This window comes from Tauraco erythrolophus, chromosome 6 (genome assembly GCF_009769465.1).
Source record: "Tauraco erythrolophus isolate bTauEry1 chromosome 6, bTauEry1.pri, whole genome shotgun sequence".
NCBI classification, from domain to species: Eukaryota; Metazoa; Chordata; class Aves; order Musophagiformes; family Musophagidae; genus Tauraco; species Tauraco erythrolophus.
This window is the reverse complement of record NC_141470.1, coordinates 22,067,308-22,086,725: the sequence shown is the minus strand read 5'-3', so window position 1 is coordinate 22,086,725 and position 19,418 is coordinate 22,067,308. Positions and strand designations below refer to the sequence as shown.

Below are 19,418 nucleotides of genomic sequence, written 5' to 3'. Positions count from 1 at the left end.
CTCTTGCTAAACTGTAGAACACACGATAACTAAAACGCTTAACATAGTCAACTGTAGAACACACGATAACTAAAATGCTTAACATAGTCAAACTTTTACTCGTAACTACTTTTCCACAGGACAAATTGAAAAGGCTGATTATTTAGAAAAGGTTAAAAAAAGTTCTATTCCTTCTCATTTATTACTGAATACATTACCATGGTTATTTTGCCTTATGTATAAGGGATATTCACTTTAAAAATCAAAGATGCACCACGTCCACAACTCTATACATCAAAACAGGACACTATTTTCTACAAAAACTACTACTTCTCTCAAATTTTTATCTAGGTTATGAAAAAGTGATTTAATTTACTAATAAGTATTTCACAGATAACTGTAAAGAACTTCTCCCCTCTAAAATGACACAGCTTTTAAGTAAGCCTATTTAAAATGTAAACTTTCTATTTTTTCTGACTGCGGAAAATGAAGTAGATCAGCTCTTTTTTCCCGGGGTTGAAATAAGAAGTACCCTCCACTTTCTACAACCTTCTTTGCAGAAATCTTCAGACTATTAGACTATTCTAACTTACTATCACAAGTCAAAAAGTAACCATTATGCAGTCAGTATTACCAACAGTTATAGTACAGAAAATTTCTAAGCTATCGGATTTATTAAAGATTTTTAACTCTGAAATTATCTACAGTCTCAGGGAATCACCTTGCTAAATTAAACTGACAAGTTTAGACAAGTCTTGAACTCCTGCTTTATTTCAATAGGGTGTGTGCCTGTATTTGAATGAGGGATGTTTTTAAAGCTAGAGGTGTACCCTAAGTTCCTGAGTAAATTGAGTAGTAAGATTTTCACAGAAGATTACTTACGTGCGTTCAAGTACTTGTGCTTTTGTAGGAACTACATCTAATGACTAAATCTTAGTTGTAAATAAGAATCAATGATAGAATATTCATATCAAAAATTAACTTCGTATCTCTTAGCATCCTTGTCCCTTTCTCCATGTTAGGCATATAGCAGTAGCTATGATAGTTTTATAGCCTGACAGTATTTGTTTCATGTAATGCAGGTAGAAACCAGATTTCCAGCCAAGTATGATTTTTTTTTTTTTGGGTAAAAGTAATAAGAAGCCACAGTGTTCGTGACCTACACTACAACTACAATACCTCCTGGAATTTATAAAAAGACCTGTATTTATATTGAAAAATAAGCAGTGGCAGAAGACACTCGGTTAGCCGTCAGGGAAGAGAAATTTAACCCAAACTTTACAAATAAAGCACTGCTCCATATCTGGTGAAGCTACCATTTTTGATGAGTGACAGAATTGAATTAAAATCACAAATAGAAGAGGTAAAAGTCACAAAACTGCCATGCAAAGAGTTGGTTGGGTTAACATTTCAAAAACAAAGTCACCATGGACAAGCATGGGATAGGATGAGATAACAGCAGTACACATCAATGACATGGATTTCCACTGATGGGAGAGTTAGGTGAATGACAGCAAGTGGACACAAGAGTTGGATACTACGCTGTTCAGAAGAGAAAAAGAATGAGGGGGGGGGAAACATTGGAAGCAGCTGGATGAAGAGAAAAAGTCAAGCCACTATTTTCAAGTAACATTGCCAGACTCATGGCTGGGAATCCCACAGAATGAGACTTTGACTCGTTACTGGAATCACACAGATTTACCAAGCACTTTCAAAAGTCACATTCTAGTATTTGAGGGGTTCAATATATTTATTCTTGTATCAAAAGGTCAATATTGAAGAGGCAATTTATTCAAACTTCAGAATTAGAATGCTCTCTCAGCATCAATATATGACAGTTTATTTGGTTAATAAGTCTAAACTATTACTTTATTTATATAAATAAGTTAAAATTCTTTCAAAGACAAAATGGGAATGAGCAAGGAGAACAGAAAGCCTATACACAGCCAGCTTTGGTCTGTACAAAGTTGAGCAAACAAGCGTGTTGCGCTAAGACAAAATGCACAAATGATGACCAGTACGTGCTTTGGAATATAAAAAAGTGCACCGTTTTATCAAAACAAGAACAACAAAATGCAGAGTTCACATGAACATAAAAATATCAAAACTGGAAACTATGTTTAAAAACATTTCTCACGCTTTACACTACATTTATACATTTTCAACTGTAATTGTTATTATCTACAGGTTGAGCTAATGAGGTCAGGACAAAAACTGTCAAGTGTTCTCATCTGACAGAAGTATTCATAGGTCCATGCAAATTTGTCTGTAGACTACAGAGCTGATCATAACACTTCACATTATATTAAAAAGAAGCTGTAAGACAGTCAGCATTAAGAAGAAAAATATTAACCAGCTATTTCCTATTTAATTTCCAATCACAGTCTGAATTCTTGTTATTATTTCCCTGCCTTTTAAACAAAAAAAGAAATCTGAGTAAATTTAATGCCAGGCTGTTCTTAGGAGGAAAGTCATTTGCCTCTACTTACAATGTATGTAGTAAATACCAGTTTTCACTGAGACTTGCCAATAAATCTCACCTCCTGACACAGAGTGTCTGTTCATACTCAATTTTTGGCCGCTCTGCCACAAATGCCAACAAAGGGACCAATTAATGAAAACTTTCTTGATACATTCCCAGTGGATGAATGTCCGCCTTGCAGAAGGTACCTTGACAACATTCATCGCGCACAGGCCAAATGGTTGCTCTGTGGTAGCAATTAAGACACCACCAGCCTTGGCCAGATTTAAACCAACAACCAAATCTGTGTAGGTCTGACAAAATGCTCATAGAAAGCTGGAAAAATTAACTGCTAAACAAGGGCTGGATTGGGTTGTACAAGTGCGCCCATTTCTCTAGTTCTCTACAGACCACACGGACACATTTTTATTAAAAAGAAATTACAATTCTTAAAACAAGGTTCCTTAATCTGGCCATGCAACCACAATGTTTAAGCCACATCTATAAATATCTAAGAAATCAACAATTCTTCTGAAACATTTAAAGAATCAATACAATATAGTAGGCTGACATTCTCTGTATTTGTACTCTTTTTTTTTTTTCCCCTCTCTCTCCACAAAAAGCCAGTGTTCAGCCTTTGTGTTCCTGTAGCTTTGGAATCAAGTTTGGACAATTAAGCTTAGTGCGGCATCCCTCCTCTTTCTCAAATTACATTTGGAAATAGAAGTTTTGTCACTTTGATCAAGAAGTGCCTATCTGAAAGTCTTACCACAGACTGTGAACATGAGAGACTAGAGTGACAGCTCGTAGAAAAACCTCACCTTATCGCAAAACTCATACTGACTGCAGGCTTTCGACAAAGGGTACCCTCCCTGAAATCCCTGTCCTCTGGCCATTTAAAGCGTGGCTGGTCAAGGCCCCAGACCTCATGATCATTATCACATATAGGCATTCTGCTCCTGCTGGTCTCAGGGCTCAATACATTTATGTTTAGAACTATCCAAGATATTAAACTTGTGTAACTGTTCTGAATTACTGCAGCTAAGCTTAACACGGTATAGGAGAGTGGGTTCCCCTCACCACCTCACACCCCAGCAAAACTCCACATTTTCAGTTCTATACTATGTCATTATAAGGATTGTAGCAATATTTTTAATCAAATTACATGGCATGTATTGAAGGTTCCAGATCAGTTGATAAAGCATCAAAATATAAAGCTGAACAGTCTCCTTGCTGGACACAGCACAAAACAGGAATCATGTATCGCAATTACAACACTCCAGGAGCTATATAATTTACATTTAAAGTTAACACTTTTGCTAATTTTACATACATTGTCACACTGAATACTTTAAGCCACAAATCCCTATCAGCATGTAACAGAATTAACACACGTATTTGGTATTACCTATGCCATGCATATGACAGCTATAGTTGAGCAATCAAGCACACCGACTCCAGACCATTTACTCTGGTTACAGGCAGCATGATATACAGATCAGAATTTATGTAGACTAGCTGTTAGGCTTTAGGGCAGAACGCTCTTTTTCTTGCAGAATCCATTCTGTGTTGGATTTAAATCAGAACACAGACTGAATTATAAAATCGTTTATTAAACTGGGATTTGAATTTTTGGATAACTAAATTTAAGAAAGGGACATGTTTTAGTCACCTGTGCTGGCCAAGAAAATGGGTGACAAACATGCACTTGGCCCCCACCCTGTGGCACTCACTGAATGGTCACAGAACGAAGCCATTTTCCAACTTCACCAGCTGAACTCATTAAATTAGGTCAGAATGAAAAAACCTGAAGTATTTTACAAAAATTTAAGTGATTTATTCAATAAAAGTATTCTAAACCAGGAGGTGGTTTATTTCAGTAAAACAAAGAAGCTTAAACTTCAGGAGAAAATGAACTCATTTTGAAAAAATGTTTGTTTTAAATATGTAAACATTAAACTTTTCTCCTGTCATGGGAGGAGGGAGAATTTCTGAATGAATAGTATGAATTAATTACTAATATATTCATACAAACAAAGGAAAAAACCTAATTACCGGTAACCAAATAATTCTGGCAGTACTACCTTGCTAGACTCAAAGTGCTTTTCAATTCAAAATTCCTTAATTTTCAACTGAAAAACTATTACAAATTACTATGTAACAGAAAACCAGTTAGGGTGGAAGCTCAAAGCATTATGGCACTACCTGTTCTTAACTTAGAATTATTTTGCTTGCCATTTTATCACAAATCATGAGGAAATCTTACTGCTCTAGTATTTCCTTCTTACGATTCCAAAAAGCAGGAAGAAAAACTACAGTTTTATTTAAAAAAAAACCCCTATCTCATCTATTTCCATAACTTGTAGATCACCTCTTACATAAAAAAAAAAAGACGTAAACAAACAAAAGCCTATGCAATTTTTAAGAGCAAGACTTGTACAAAACACAGGCTTGACACTTTGATACATGTTCCTTCTATCAATTACTAAGTATCCCCAGCTTTCCCCAAGTTTACCCTGGAAAGTGAAGTGTTTCAGCAATGAAGATTTCCTTCACTGGAGCTATGTTGAAATATTAATTTTTAGCTTTTTTACAGGCTTATTTTGCATATAAAGGTCTTCTACCAGAGCCACCCTGAAGCAACACTACACCCCTGGGCTCTGTGGCCTACATGGTTCATCAGGTACTAATTAGATAGCAAGTTCTGTCAACCCTTTCTTGCTCTTCTTCTATTAATTGACCGTCCTGCCCAATTAATACAATGCAACACCAGTTCCAAACTCCTTGAGATCTTTTACCTACGAGAAACAAGGATGAAGAGAAAAAAAAACTCCAAAAGGGTCACAAGGTAACCGCACTTACCTAAGATCTGGAGTGACAATAACACCACTATGCTGAAAGGTTAATTATGTTCCTACCACCATTCTCTTGAGCCTAGGTTTGTTTTCTATGTAAGAAAAAAACAAGTAAACGCAAGCATAAAAAACATACTTCATCTGACAGGCTATATTAAATTTAGAAATGGTAACAGCCTATGAAAAAGTGAAGGCTGCAAAACTAAACTCACTTAGCCATTAACAGCATATTTCTCATCAGAATATATGCCGTTAATATTATCACTGTTAGATACTGTGTACCAGAAAATAAGTCATGAATATTGTGCAGAAACTACAGTATGCTAATCCCGCCTGTGTACACAGGAGTCCAAACAACGGCTGCCCTTAGTCACATACAGTCAGAAGAGCCATAAATCAGCATTTTATAAAAGCTATAAGAAATAAAATACATGTTTTCTCCATTTATTACACCACACTAAAGATCGCAGAAGATAAAATAACAAACGACAAAGCAGCTGCCAAATACAACACACTACTGCCACCTAATGCTTACGAGAAGGTTGTATCAAAAAGATCTCATTGTTTCTCTGCGCTACACTAGCATGATCAAAAACGGCGACCAAAGCAAACAGAAAAGTTTGTTTTAAAATATCTGCTTCACATTTCCTCCCCTACAGGCTTTCTAAATTGAAATGATGTGGTCATATCCCTTCTTGTACACAAAGACTATAACAGGCAAGATGTATGCTCAGTGGGATAAATCTAGGACTCCTATTTCATCTGCAAAAATATTGGGAATGTAGTACATGCATCTCATTAGGATACTCACAAAGAAGTGAGTACATTCACTAGATCAGGTTCCACACTTGTTTACATTTTTGTAAGCTATCCGCTGTGAAGTAACTAGCACAATTCAGCATCGAAAAGCTTTACATGGCAAGTATTTCAAAAGCAGAGGTGGGGGGGGGGAGAAAAAAAAGATGTGTGGTCTTATGTTAAAACAGCACACAAAAAAATACTTTGAAGGTGCTTTTCTTATTTCAGTGGTTTCGCAACAAAGCACTCTCTCTGAAACGTGAAACTTGTTCACTTCCATGAAAAGAATGATTCCAGGTCTTAAACTTGCTTTCCTAGCCCACAATCAATCTTTTCAACATGTTCACTCAATTGGCAGAAGTTAGCAGGGAACATGGAAGTAGCCTGCTTTTTCCACTTGTAAAGAGGAGAAACAGTGAAGAGTTCCTTGTGACATTCAATCTTTTCGTATAGAGATTTAAACTCCCCAAAGGATGTCTATCCAAAGACAGCTGGACAAAAGAGCAAGGAATTTATCTTCTTGATTCATTACTTCAATCCATCTCTTCTTCCTTCTTTCCCCAAACACAAACAATCTTTGAGCTTTTTAACAACTTTAGCCTTCTCCTACCTGATCTTGTTATCTGCTTTGACACTGATTCCAACATCCACTGTCCATCTCTAGGATGATTCTTATTCATAGGAGATATTCCTCATTTGAGGAAAAATAAAAAAAAGACTTTCATTTTCCTTCTACTCTCTTATACTTTATCCATTCTATGACGTTTTTCTAACATTGCTCAGTTATCATCTAGCTGGTGAAAACTGTGTCCTTTCTTCTCCCTTTTTCCTCTGCACAGTCTGCCATAATCAGAAATTGTTATGCAAGTATCGATCTGAGCTACCCACACAATATTCAACTTCTTGCATGTTTTGTACATTATCAGTCTTTTCCATACCTTCAGGCCAGCGACAACCACTGCTGTATGTAACATCCAGCACAGCAGACCTCCAGCTTCACTTAAGATGAATAAGAACCATCAGAATAGAAATATTTCAGAAAATAGCATTGCTGATATAGCTGTCTCTTTGAGGAAATATTTGCTGTGACTCAAGGTATTTGCAGTAAAGCATCATCAAAACAGCACATCGGAAGAAGGAGGAATTTTTCTGTAACATTTCAGTTATTCATCACCCAATGAGTAATGTTAAAAAAACCCACACCCAACCTAACTTGCTTTCTTTTAAGAACAGTCAGAATAAAAAAAGTTAGGATTACATGTACACAGCAATATACAACAGTTACGCAGACCACGTAACTGGCATTCACTAATAGCTGCACAGTAAAAGCACAGAGCATGATACTATCAATCCTGTGCTGAAAAGTCTTGAAAATTACCAGAGACCTGTAAAGTGCAATTTTAAAAAAAAAAAAATTACACCATCAAACTCATTAATTTGCATCTTGGATTTTTTATTTATTTTATCTTGCTTACACATATTTTAAACGTTCTCAAGCTTCTCTTTGATTAAGCCAAGAACTTCACCACAACATCTTCTTTCACGTTTAAATCACACAGGTTGAGAACCTTAAATTCTGACCAAGGTTTTGAATGGCTCTATTATTCACTGAAAATCTTAAATCTTTTGCCAACTTGGGCATGAATCTGAGCTAAGAGCCATCTGAAAAATCTGAAGAGATCTACTTTTCCTCCTCTATATTTAGTGTCTGCTGCCAAAATGCCTCTCTTTGGCATACTTGTTTTATACATTTAACTGCAGTAGCAGCAGGATTGCCACTGTAATTCTGACCATACTTTTATAGAAGTAAATTTCAACTTCCAGTCAGTTTGATGCTACTTGTAAAAGTCCTGCGATTGTAGAGCTAGTCATACACTAAGAAGTAATTTCTAATGAAATACACTTTAATTAAAGTCTAAAGCAATTGCTTTTATCATGGTAGTGTAGTATCATGATACTACTATTTTGGCCTTACACTCTCTTATTGGTCTTAACTACTGGCAGTGGTTCTTCACTTCATTCAAGGTAACACTCCACGAATCTGCTACTTCAAAGCACTCCAACTCCCCCTGCAAAAACAAGTCATTGTAGGTTCTTGTTTGAAAACTTTCTCAAGATGAGAAAGGTAACCTACTGCATCAGCAAGACTACATTTCTGCAGTAACTAGTGCATCTTATAGAAACCTGAGTAACAAATCCTTAGTCCTTTTACCTGCTATTTCCCCGTCTCTGGAAAGATCTAAACCCATTAGACCGAGAAGAGTGGAACAAAACAGCAAGTAATTACCTCACATAATTTTCATATTAAATATTCACACTGCTCTTGAACAAACTTAATGCTGAAATGAAATGTAAAAGTTTCAGTTTCTAGTGATAAAAAAAAGAAAATCTAGTGTTAAACAAAGAAAAAAATGTTGTTGTATAAACAGTGGCAAAGATTAATTTGTCTACCAAAGGTATGAAAATTAGGAAAGAAAACAACCTATGGTTACCAGAAAGTACATATTTAGAAACAGCTTCTCTTTCATTTTCTTCTGCTTCTATGGCTCCTTATTCTCCTATGAAGAGCCACTCAAGAGCCTCAAAAGCTACTTAAAAATGCCACTTGGAAACTATGTTACACAGCAGGAGAAGATAAAGCAATAAAAAAACGCCAAAAGCTAGCAAAGGAAAGAGATAAAACATTTTAAAACTTACAGAAATATAGAGGTAAAAATAAAAATATTAAGAGAATTTTAAAAGCTCCTTTTAAATTTCTGGCCCCTATGCTCACAATTTTGCTGTTAAATGTCATATTAAACAACGTTCTGTTGCGTAGACAAAAGTTAATGTGGCTCTAGTCATACAATAATGCCGGCTACACAAGTGGTTAGGAAACTACTTCAGGCAAAGCTATTTTCACATGAAAGTAAAACCCAGAATCCTGTATTGCATTATATATATTAAAAAAAAAAAAAAAAAAAAAAAAAAAAAACAAACCACAAACAGTGTTGCTTAAACTACTGAAAAAACAGGCATGAACTCTTCCAGCTGACATGTACAGCCGTGGATGAAGGAAAACCCACAGGATGCTATTTCCCAGCCGAGAAACATCTGGCAGAAGGGCAGGGACAGGCAGTTAGGGGCAGCAGCCTTCAGCTGACACCGTGACTTGCAAGATGAATACCTTTCTGTAGGCTAAGAAAGTCAACTACTTTGATAGCCCACAACTTCCTAAGAACTGCTGAGCGCAAAGCAGCTTTTTGCATCATCACCCCCACCCCCACATGACAGTACTGCAAACCAAAGGATACTGTTAATTTTCAAATTCATTCAGAATACCTAAAAACAGATAGACATCTCGAAGAGGTCAGATTTAAGCATAATGCAAAGGCACTTCAGCTGCAGAAGTCACTGTGGAAAGCAGGCGTGGAAGAATAGTGGATTTCTTTTAAAAAATTATTTATTAGTGACCGTAACTGTAACACTTGCATAACACTTCAAAAGTTGCAGATGGTTTTGTTTTTTTGTTTTCTTGAAAATATTTCCTTCAGCTTTCTCTCTAGAAGCAATACAGAATCTATACAGTATTTGAAGCCATTCATGATCTCAAAATAACAGGTTAGGCCCTAGTTGAATTATAACTTTACAAATTGACACGAAGAGCTAAATATTGACAGAATTTAGCACGCAGTTTAGAAAACACTTGGGTGCAAAACCCATGCAGAAGCCACCTACCTTTTATGAGGCAGCTTAACTTGAGAGATATATTAGTAAACACAGGACTCTCATTCCAAATAAAAACTGAAGCATCACAGCCTGTTGTACAGACAATACTTTGATATCTTAGGCAATGGCAAACAAGTCTAAAGCATCTTGAAAAGTTTCAACCCTTAATATCAGAGGCCATAAAATATGTTATGATTACTGCACAAACACTCTTTCACAGATATCACACCAGTATTTAAAAAAACAAACACCAAAAAAAACGAAAACCAACCGAAACCCACATGACCATTCAGTTATTTCAAAATTTCATAGCTATAGTGACAACACAATTCCAAACATAATCCATAGAATCACATAAACTTTGCATCTAATTTAGATTGGCTTTACTCACACGGATGGCTTAAAGGATGCATTCATTCATATCTGAATTGATCACTAGTTTGGTGCTAATTTAATTTCTAATTTGAGGTTGGTCGTGGTTGGCAAATTTCTCCGTTTGCAGCACGGAAACAACTTTGCCAGTGTGTCCTCGTAAGTACAAAAAGGACATACTTTCCAGATGACTCAAGCAAACCATGCGACAACAGCATACTCTCCTCACTTAACAGAATTTATCATTCATCTTTTTGCCAGTGATATTTAATAAGCACTCTACACAGAGACATCTTGGCCTTTACAGAACTTCCCCATTTTAGGAACAGTCAAGACACGTAGATGAAAAGGTTAAGTCATCACCTAGGAGAGATAAGCAACGGTAGAGGAATAACATTTTCATCACTTGAATTTCAATAACAACATCTGCAGAAGCCATAGTTAGCTCAGAGAATCCTCTCAAGCCTGTACTTTGCTCTTCTGCAGCAGTGGGAACTAATACCGCATTGTTGGCATGCTCTGACAGAACGTAAGTACCTCTGAAACGAGGAACTCTTGTTCAGCCTCTCTTCAACCACCTCATCAGTCCCTATTTAATGTTTCTATCAAGAAAATAAAGACGATTAGCTAAGATGCTGCTCAGAAAACTTGTTCATCTTTATGTTCTTTGACCACGGACATTCTTAGGTCATAAAACCAACACAGACTGTGAATTGTTTTGTTATTTTTAATTTATTGGGAACAACAAGGAAGGGTCAAGTTTTAAAAACATCTGACTATTGACTTTTCAGCCTTCAAGAGTTACTCTTACCATATTGAAAATTAAATGACAGATAGTTTATCCAAACGACTGGCAGACTAAAACAAAAAAAGCCGAACTTTCTTTCTATAATACCACCAGCTATCTATGAAGCATCCTACAAAACAGCCCTTCAGGTCTAAGAACTCGCTTCTGCATTAAATCGGTTCAAATGAGCTCATGTCTGCTGAGCATTTGGACCCAATGGGAGATGAGAACATGTTCATGATCAGCTGAGGCAAGGAAAAGATAAAACATGGAGGGTGGGACAGTTCTTATGTTATTCAGATCATGATTTTGTGACTCTAAAGTGTTTAAAGATGAAGGAAAGAAGGAACGTGTTGCTTTTATAAATTTCCCTAATAGTTATATTATGTAATTTAAACATAAGGCAAAATTACACAGATAATGTATTTAAATCTAAAAAAAATATACAAGTCGACAAAACACTAAGCTTTTTAAGGTACTACATCATACTACAATATTTTAAAAGTCTAATAACGATTTCGGATTCAACACAAATGCGGTCAATTTCGTTTACTAGCAGTAAAAGATCCTTATATAAACACAGTTATTGCAAGATAATTGATTCCACCCTTCCTTAACATTTACTACTCTTTGAACTCATGCTCTGGGATTATAGCTTCTTTAAATAATTGACCTAGTGCTTAAAACTTCAGAAGCAGGCACTTAAATAAATCGCTTCATTTGAAAATGTTGAACTCCTCACAGTACTCTTGACTGTGGCTGCTCAAACATCAGAACAATCAGACCATTTACTTATGTGAAAACAATATGCTGGTCTTTTTAGCTTCCTTCTTTGTGCTTTAATTCACATCTTTCGCTACACGATTTTTGTTTCGGATGTCTCACTTCAGAAATGAGGTAAAGAGCATACTGCCCAATATAAAACTACTTCAATGTGTCTTCAAAAGTGCTGAAAGAACACTTGAAAATATTATGTAAAGAAACACCTTTATGGAATTTAATAAGGCAGCATTTAGGATTTTATTTTTAGTCAGTATTTTAATTTTATACTACCTCAGGACATAGTGAATATTTATAAATATGGAACACCTTTCACTAAAAGTCCCCCAAAGACAGCATAGATTTTATTTTTAATGTACTGTTACAATCAATAAGCAGTGCACAAAACGTTCAAGAGATTCCTCTGCAGAGCGTAAGTGACCCCGAAGGCCAAGCACGCATTACCTGAATTGCACATTTCAATTGCCCAATGCCCATTCTCTCCTTATGTTTGTACCTCAAAACTACAGAGGATGAAGTCTCAGAAACTGCTCATCATAACAAATAAACTCTGGACAATAATCCAACAAGTAAACAGACTAAATTTAGAGATAATTTTCCAACCTAACAAGACCTTCACAACTGGCTGAACTATCTAGATAAGCAATATATCCCTTACTTGCTGGCTTATTTTGTGATGCTATGGGTTTTATCATATCCGCTATGACAGTTTAAAATAGCTTCCTGCTATAGGGATGTTCACACCATCCACTTGTTAAAGTTCACCTACATTTTTAAAAATCAATATAAAAAAATTACACATTACAAAGTAATAAAAAGTAAGACATCACTCTGTATAAACCGACATACGGTGGACATCCACCTCTAAGAAAGGAGTACTGCAGACTACATGCCAAGATTGTCACATGCCCCTTTTCCTAACTATGATACCTTACTACATCCTTTTTCTCTCCATCTACACCCATGACCTCTCTTCCCCTCATCCCTTCTGCAAGTCAGGATACCTTTCTCAGCCTGTTCTTGTATATGATGTGTCCAGAGTATGCCTTTCGGCTGGTTGCTGACCAATCAGAGCACTAATTGCTTAATCACTGCATTTCATTTGATTAGTCAGCTGCCTAATTAAGTAGAACACACACTCCCATTGGCCAGTTTCTCTAAAAAGAGCAGGTAAGGCCTGAGGACCAGCTGCATCTTCTCACAATTACGACAAGTCCCAACTTGAAAATATGCCCCCTTGTATTTTATTAAGGTAACAAGCAGTAAATCAGATGTAAAGAACAGCTCAGAATAAAACTACCCAGCGTGCCTAAACAATAGCCCTTTGTATTAAACTTAGTGGCTTATCTTTCTCTCTGCTGCAATTATATTAACTTCAGTCAAGCTACAACCAGGCTGCACTGAACCTACTCTGTTTATACTGTCAAATTACAAAATCTGTTTTCTACTTGTTAGCAGCAATTTGAGTAACCTAAGCATTATGATCTGTTTAAGTATCTCTAACAAGTACACTGCTATTCAAACAACAAATAAAAAACCTGCAAAGGTTATTAAAAAGAGGAATTCCCACACTGCGTAATTTTCATGATGAAAAGCACAATTATGAGACTTCTGATACTAAGCTCAAAGTGTTTTCATTTTAAAGACTCAAATTCTGTCACTCAGCATGAAAAGAAGTTCCTCAGAAAGCAGGTGCTTTCAGGAGTAACACTGAATTTGTTTTGGCACAAACTTTACTACAACAATCATGGAAGCAAATCTTTAACTTACATAAATACACTCTGCATTTCTTGTGATTGTATAATTTAGATGTGGACATAAATCTGATAAGACATAAAAGATTTTTTTCTCTCCAGAAAAATGGGCGTCTTTCCTCTACGTAAGCTCAATGGAATAATCTCTTCTTGAAGTTATTTTGCTTCATTAAATTAAATTTCTGTTAATGACCTTTTCTATTGTTGCTGAGTCATTCTCACCTATGTCTGATGCTCTCTGTTTCCAAATTTTCTACTGTTTCAAACAGATTGTCATCACCTTAACACTTTGTTTGTGTTAATATATATACACACCACCGCTTTTGATAAAAAGATAATCTTTGTAACACTACGTGTTAAATGGCACATTTTATTTCCTTACCATATTAAAATGGCACATTTTATTTCCTTACCATATTAAAAATAAGAGCTTCCTGCATACTACCTGCTCAAATTACATGGATTTTCTTTAAGATTAGGGCACACATTGTAACAGCAGCATATAATTTTCCTGCACAATAATTTTTTTCCAGTTGAAAGGTATCCTATAATATCATCAGCATCAACAGGAACAGACACCTGATTTTCAGCTAGACAGAGCTTATGCGTTTGGTGACTTTATTCCCTGTAAAAAGCAGTTTTCACATATAGAGCAGCTCCATGAAAATTTGAAAGCAATATGGCAAGTCCATTCTTTGACCACAAAGTGCTAGACCAAAAGGAGATGTAAAAATTGTGCCAATAAGAAGATAGTGTATTTTTTTTCCCAATATCCTATTTTTGTTACTCTAATTTTATCCTCTGTAAGTTTTATACATGTTCAGACGTGGAACAAAAGCACTGTCCTTCCTAAAAGCTGTATGGAATCCTTGAAAAAAACAAGCAGAGCATAAAACCTGTTTATCCATTTAAGAAATCTTGTGAAACTACTGTGTACGTAACTGACAATAAAAAGACTATATATATCCCAAAAATCTCAAAACCATCAGCATATTCCAAAGAAAGAAGATTAAAGATCAAACTCCTACTACTTAAATAACATTAATTCTTAAAACTTGTTGTGATTCCTTTCAGAATATGGAAACTGCAAGTCTTCTGTGTTTCAGAAAGCACTTTAGCATGAACTTAAAACAGCCAGTCAAGGAAACTTTGCATCGAGTTATGCTGGTTACAAAATATGCATTTCTGGGTTTTTTTATTTTCTTTCAGAATTACTGGCTGAAGCTCTATGCTAGAGAAGGCACTGGAGCATGAGCCAGTATAAAACAAAATCAAACTTTTGTGTAAAAATAAGCTATGTATAAAACCGCCAGTGCCACACATCTTGTGCCCAAAAGTCTGTCGTCTTCAGCTACTGTTCATTGTTACAATAATAAAGCATCAAGATGATCCAGGTATCAGAGTCACATAGGTACACAAGAATTTAAAACAAATAAATCAAATTTCATTAAATTACAAGGAAATTTTATAAATATTTTATAAATATGAACTTCTACTTAAATAGAAGGTGAGAAGGAAGAATATTAAAAGACTAAAAGAAAAAAAGATTAAAAAAAATCATGACTTTCAGGCCAAATCTGTGCTGTTTTCTGTATCAAATGAGTATATTGACATTATCTGTAGTAAAAACAATTTACTTAAACATATGTTGTGACCTGATCAAGTAAGTACAACAAAGAAAAATATGGCAAAATGGTAATTTAATGTATTCATTCTAGTAGGGTACATATGTACAGTTTCGTTTGTCATAGGTTATTAACCTTCTTCATCATCAATTTGTTAGAACTGACAAAAACAAGTTATATTTTTTAAAATTAATTAGTTTTAAGCTAATTTGCCCTTATGAAATCATTCTTACAATCCTACAATTCACCCATTTTGAATTGCCTACTACTTTGTATTATTAAGGTCAGTCCTGAGATTTAACTGAAAATATAGTTATCTTTTGGATGACATATGGCAAGATCTCCCAACTCTTCTTAGCTTTGGAAATTTACATCTGCCTGTTCATTCAAGATGCTAAGCATACATGTGTTGACAAATACAGAAAATAGCAGATGGCAAAAAGCAAATGCTCAACATGAAGCATTGGGGATCATTTAAAGAAAGCTTGGACTCAGACATTTGCTGTTTTTATTTTAATGGTGGAATTATGTTTAAAAATAAATTCCACTATCTATTATTCTTGATGCTAGTGAATATTCATGATAAGAATATTCATGACTACAGAATGAATGTCATATTAATTGCAAGTGGCATCCAAGATAAATGTTGCTTTATAAACTTTCAGATTTCAAGATAATTAGCACAGCATAATTCTTCAGGAGGTTAATTTCTGCTGCTACACATAAGCCAGAAAACTTTCTGTACTGACCATATCAGTTGTCATTAAAACTTTTGATAGGCAAAACACAGCTGTGCTCATCTGCTATTCCAGCTTCTAAACTGGAGTTACTCTGATAATCGACTACTACTACAGTACATAAAAACACCTGCATGTAAGCCTGTTCTCTGCCCGCTCCACTACTACTACTACTTCTACCACCACCATCTCCAACAACAGCTTTAGAAAACCAGAATGAGCACTCTGTCAGAGGTGTGAAGCTGCCAGGAGCTCTAAGCACAAGCTTCAGTTGGGGAGCAAGGGCGTTACTTCGTATGAATAAGGCACAATAGGAAGATGAAAGGTCCATCCAGTGCTGTGCTTCTTACTAACAGTGAACAGCGGATGCGTAGGGAATTGTATCAGGATAGGACAAACACAGAGTAATACCTCCCTTATGTACTCCACCAATATTCAGACAGCTCATGGATCTCTGAATTAGAGAATTTTTTGTGTTAACAGGCCATGGTAAACTTTTCTTTCGTGAAAGTCTAACAACTTTTTCAACCATGGAACCCCTTGGACTCGACATCACCTGTGGCAGTTTCTTTCATACTGTAACTATGTGCTATACAAACACCTTTTAGCAAAGGTATGTACTGGAGTCTCTCAGTCGCTCCTATAGCCCATGAGTTTTTAAGGTGCACAAAAATAATTGTTGTTTTATTACCATCATGCTTTTATAGACTTTAGACTGACTGTGCTAGATGCTGTATTAGTAACTAGACAAACAAGTAGAGTCTGTAACACCTCAGCTAAAAGCAAAAGATGAATAGAGACAGGACACATGGTAATGACAAAAGACAAGTAGCAGCAGATCCACCTTGGAGAAAACACCTACAAGTAAACATCAGTGTGGCTTTTTAGTCAGAAAGAGAGATGCATCACTGATAGCAAAAGACTTCTGAGTCAAACAGCAAAAGAAAAAAACAAACCCAAAACTTATCTTCATTTTCTCTAACATTTCTCACTGACTTTTCAAATAAAGAGCACTAACCATTTAGTTTGGAAATACACAAGTTCTAAAGAAAAGCTTGTATATTAAAATAATGCCTTCATCTTTTAAAATTACAGACAGTTATAGTTGTAAACAGACATCTGTAAACTCCAACAATTCTCACTTCATACACTTCAAAACGACGACAGAAAGTACAGTGCTATAACACAAAGGGTCAGTTTCATTTAAAAAACAATGAATACAGGAAAGGAACTACTTAGTTTCAGTTCTGTGGCAGAGAGCTCTGAACAATACTTTGCATATGATTTTAATACTATATAATTTAATACCATGCCATTATTACAAATAGATTCATAGTGAAATATATTAATTCCATTACAGTACTGAGTTTAAATTAGCCCCCTATCTGAACAGAAGAGGTATTTTACACTGCGGTCTCCCTATTGTTTTCATTAAGAACAAACAGATAATTAATAATATTTTATTCTCATTTTACTAGCAATTCAGTAAAACAAAAAACATTATGAGATCCAGGAAAACACTATTTCTTTTAAGAGTGGAACTAAGAAGCTTGGTTTCCAAAGCGCTCTCTTACGTTAATTTTTCTAATGTTTAACAGTGATGACCAAAGGATTTATGCCCTATATCTGCATGCAAACATTTTGTAAAGTGTTGAAACTTAAGATGAAGCACACAGATCAGTTTCAGCCACAGAAATAAGTTAGTAGGAGGCACTGAGAAGCAGCAGATGTACAGAAGGATTGCTTAGTGAACTCAACTAAAGAGTATCAAAACATGTAAATTTGGAACATATTTCATACTGGTGAAATGACCTTTAAAACAGTTTTCACTGAGGCTAGAAATAAAATAAAACAAAACAAAACAAAAACCCCAACTCCATCAATTTATTTTAACTCTAACAAAATTCAATCTCCCGTTGACTGGTATTCTCTTTACCTCACTTAAAAATCCCAAATCCCCCCAAAAATCTCAAAAAATGTTCATTCTGACATCTCCAACCAAGCAAGATTACCTGTGCACGTGCTCTCCGATGTCCTGCCAATACTGACAGTCTAGCTAGCAGTTACTTAAAGGAATATATAAGAACTGAGACTTCTGCTCATCTGCTCACCTTCTTCCTTCTCTATCAGGTTGCCAATTTTCAAGAAATTTAGAAATTTAGTTATCCTGGGATTTCTATTTCAATTTAGTTGAAAATGGTCAATAGTATCAAAAAAATATAACCCATTTTCCTCAGAAGGTCAGGCCAAAGTATCTTTTGAGAAAAAAAAAAAGAATTCAGGGGAAAGAGTAAAACAGAAGAACCAAGAATTATACTAAACAATCTGGTAAAGCTCTGAGATTCTTAAACATGTATACCAGGAGTACAGGAAAAATGAAGAGAATTCACAGAACATCAAGCCTTAATGCACGACCAAAAACACTTCACAAAAACACACCAGAAACCTTCAAATGAAGTCTAAATTGAGGAATATATTTTCCTCCCATAAATTTTCTACTCCGTTACTCCAGACTGTCAGGAAGAACTTATTTTTGCTCTTTGCATCTAAGTCTTTATATATTCAAGAATTGCATTCAGCACACTGTAACTGCACGCAAGATAGTAAATACCACAAGTATCAATTAGCCTGTTTCATGACTATGTGCTACAAATTATGACCTTTTTTGACTTGTATGCCTGATTATCCAGCACCTGATGAACAAGTATTTGGCTCAGTTCACTCATAAATGTTTAGCAAAGCTGGGAGACATATCAGTGTTTCGGAACCAGAACAACACAACTCATCTTCATGAAATACAACGGTAACTCAAACTCCAGATATTTATCTCAAACTTAAACCATCCTCAGTGAACTGATATTATAAACACACTCTGATTAAGCATACTTCTACAAAAAAGTAAAAACAAAACCTTGTTATTAATTAATTGCTTAATTAAAAGCAATTATTATCTTATTGCCTTACAAAATTTATTTTTGCATATCTTAAATAACAAAAACATACTTACTAATAAAGCAAGTTTTTGGTACTTCTGTTTTAGTTCTGCCGGACTGTCTGATGGCGTTGCACCCAAGATTTTGTACCAGTCCTTTTGTGTTATCCTTTCAAAGGCCATAGTCTGACTGGCTTTGAAATCACTTTCTTAGCACTGTGTAAGAAAATTAAATAAATATAATTACAATTTGAAAGAGAAACAGTTAGAAAAAGCAAAAATGAGAAAACATGAAAAGCTACAAGATCATGAAATAGATTGCAGCCCTCAAGCACCTCTACACCCCTACATAAGATCTATAGTGTAAAAACACAGCTTAATTCACATGGTTATTCCATCCCATAGATTATCATCTGTGAAGTGATTTATGCTGAGTTTCCTGTCCCAGTTCTTTAGAACTTATATACATACTTTAAAAAATATATACGTACTTTTAAAAATATACACTTTTTATTTTGAAGCAATACTGTACTTAATACATGAAAAAATAAAGTACATAAAAGTGTGAGATTTTGTCAATTCTGGAATGAGATACATGCAAGAAGACAAAAACGTATGGCTTGTGTTTTG

General features: G+C 35.3%; 1 protein-coding gene across 2 annotated transcripts in view; it reads right to left on the bottom strand.

Annotated features, from left to right (window-relative positions):
- Nucleotides 1-18,987, bottom strand: part of DNAJC24 (DnaJ heat shock protein family (Hsp40) member C24) — a 35,068-nt gene extending 16,081 nt beyond the window's left edge. For both annotated transcript variants that reach the window (XM_009978189.2, XM_086613844.1), the window contains exon 1: nucleotides 18,864-18,987. In XM_009978189.2, coding sequence (XP_009976491.1) covers nucleotides 18,864-18,971 — 108 coding nt within the window. In that variant the 5' untranslated portion in view covers nucleotides 18,972-18,987. The remainder of the gene's footprint in view (nucleotides 1-18,863) is intronic.
- Nucleotides 18,988-19,418: the final 431 nt, after the last annotated feature.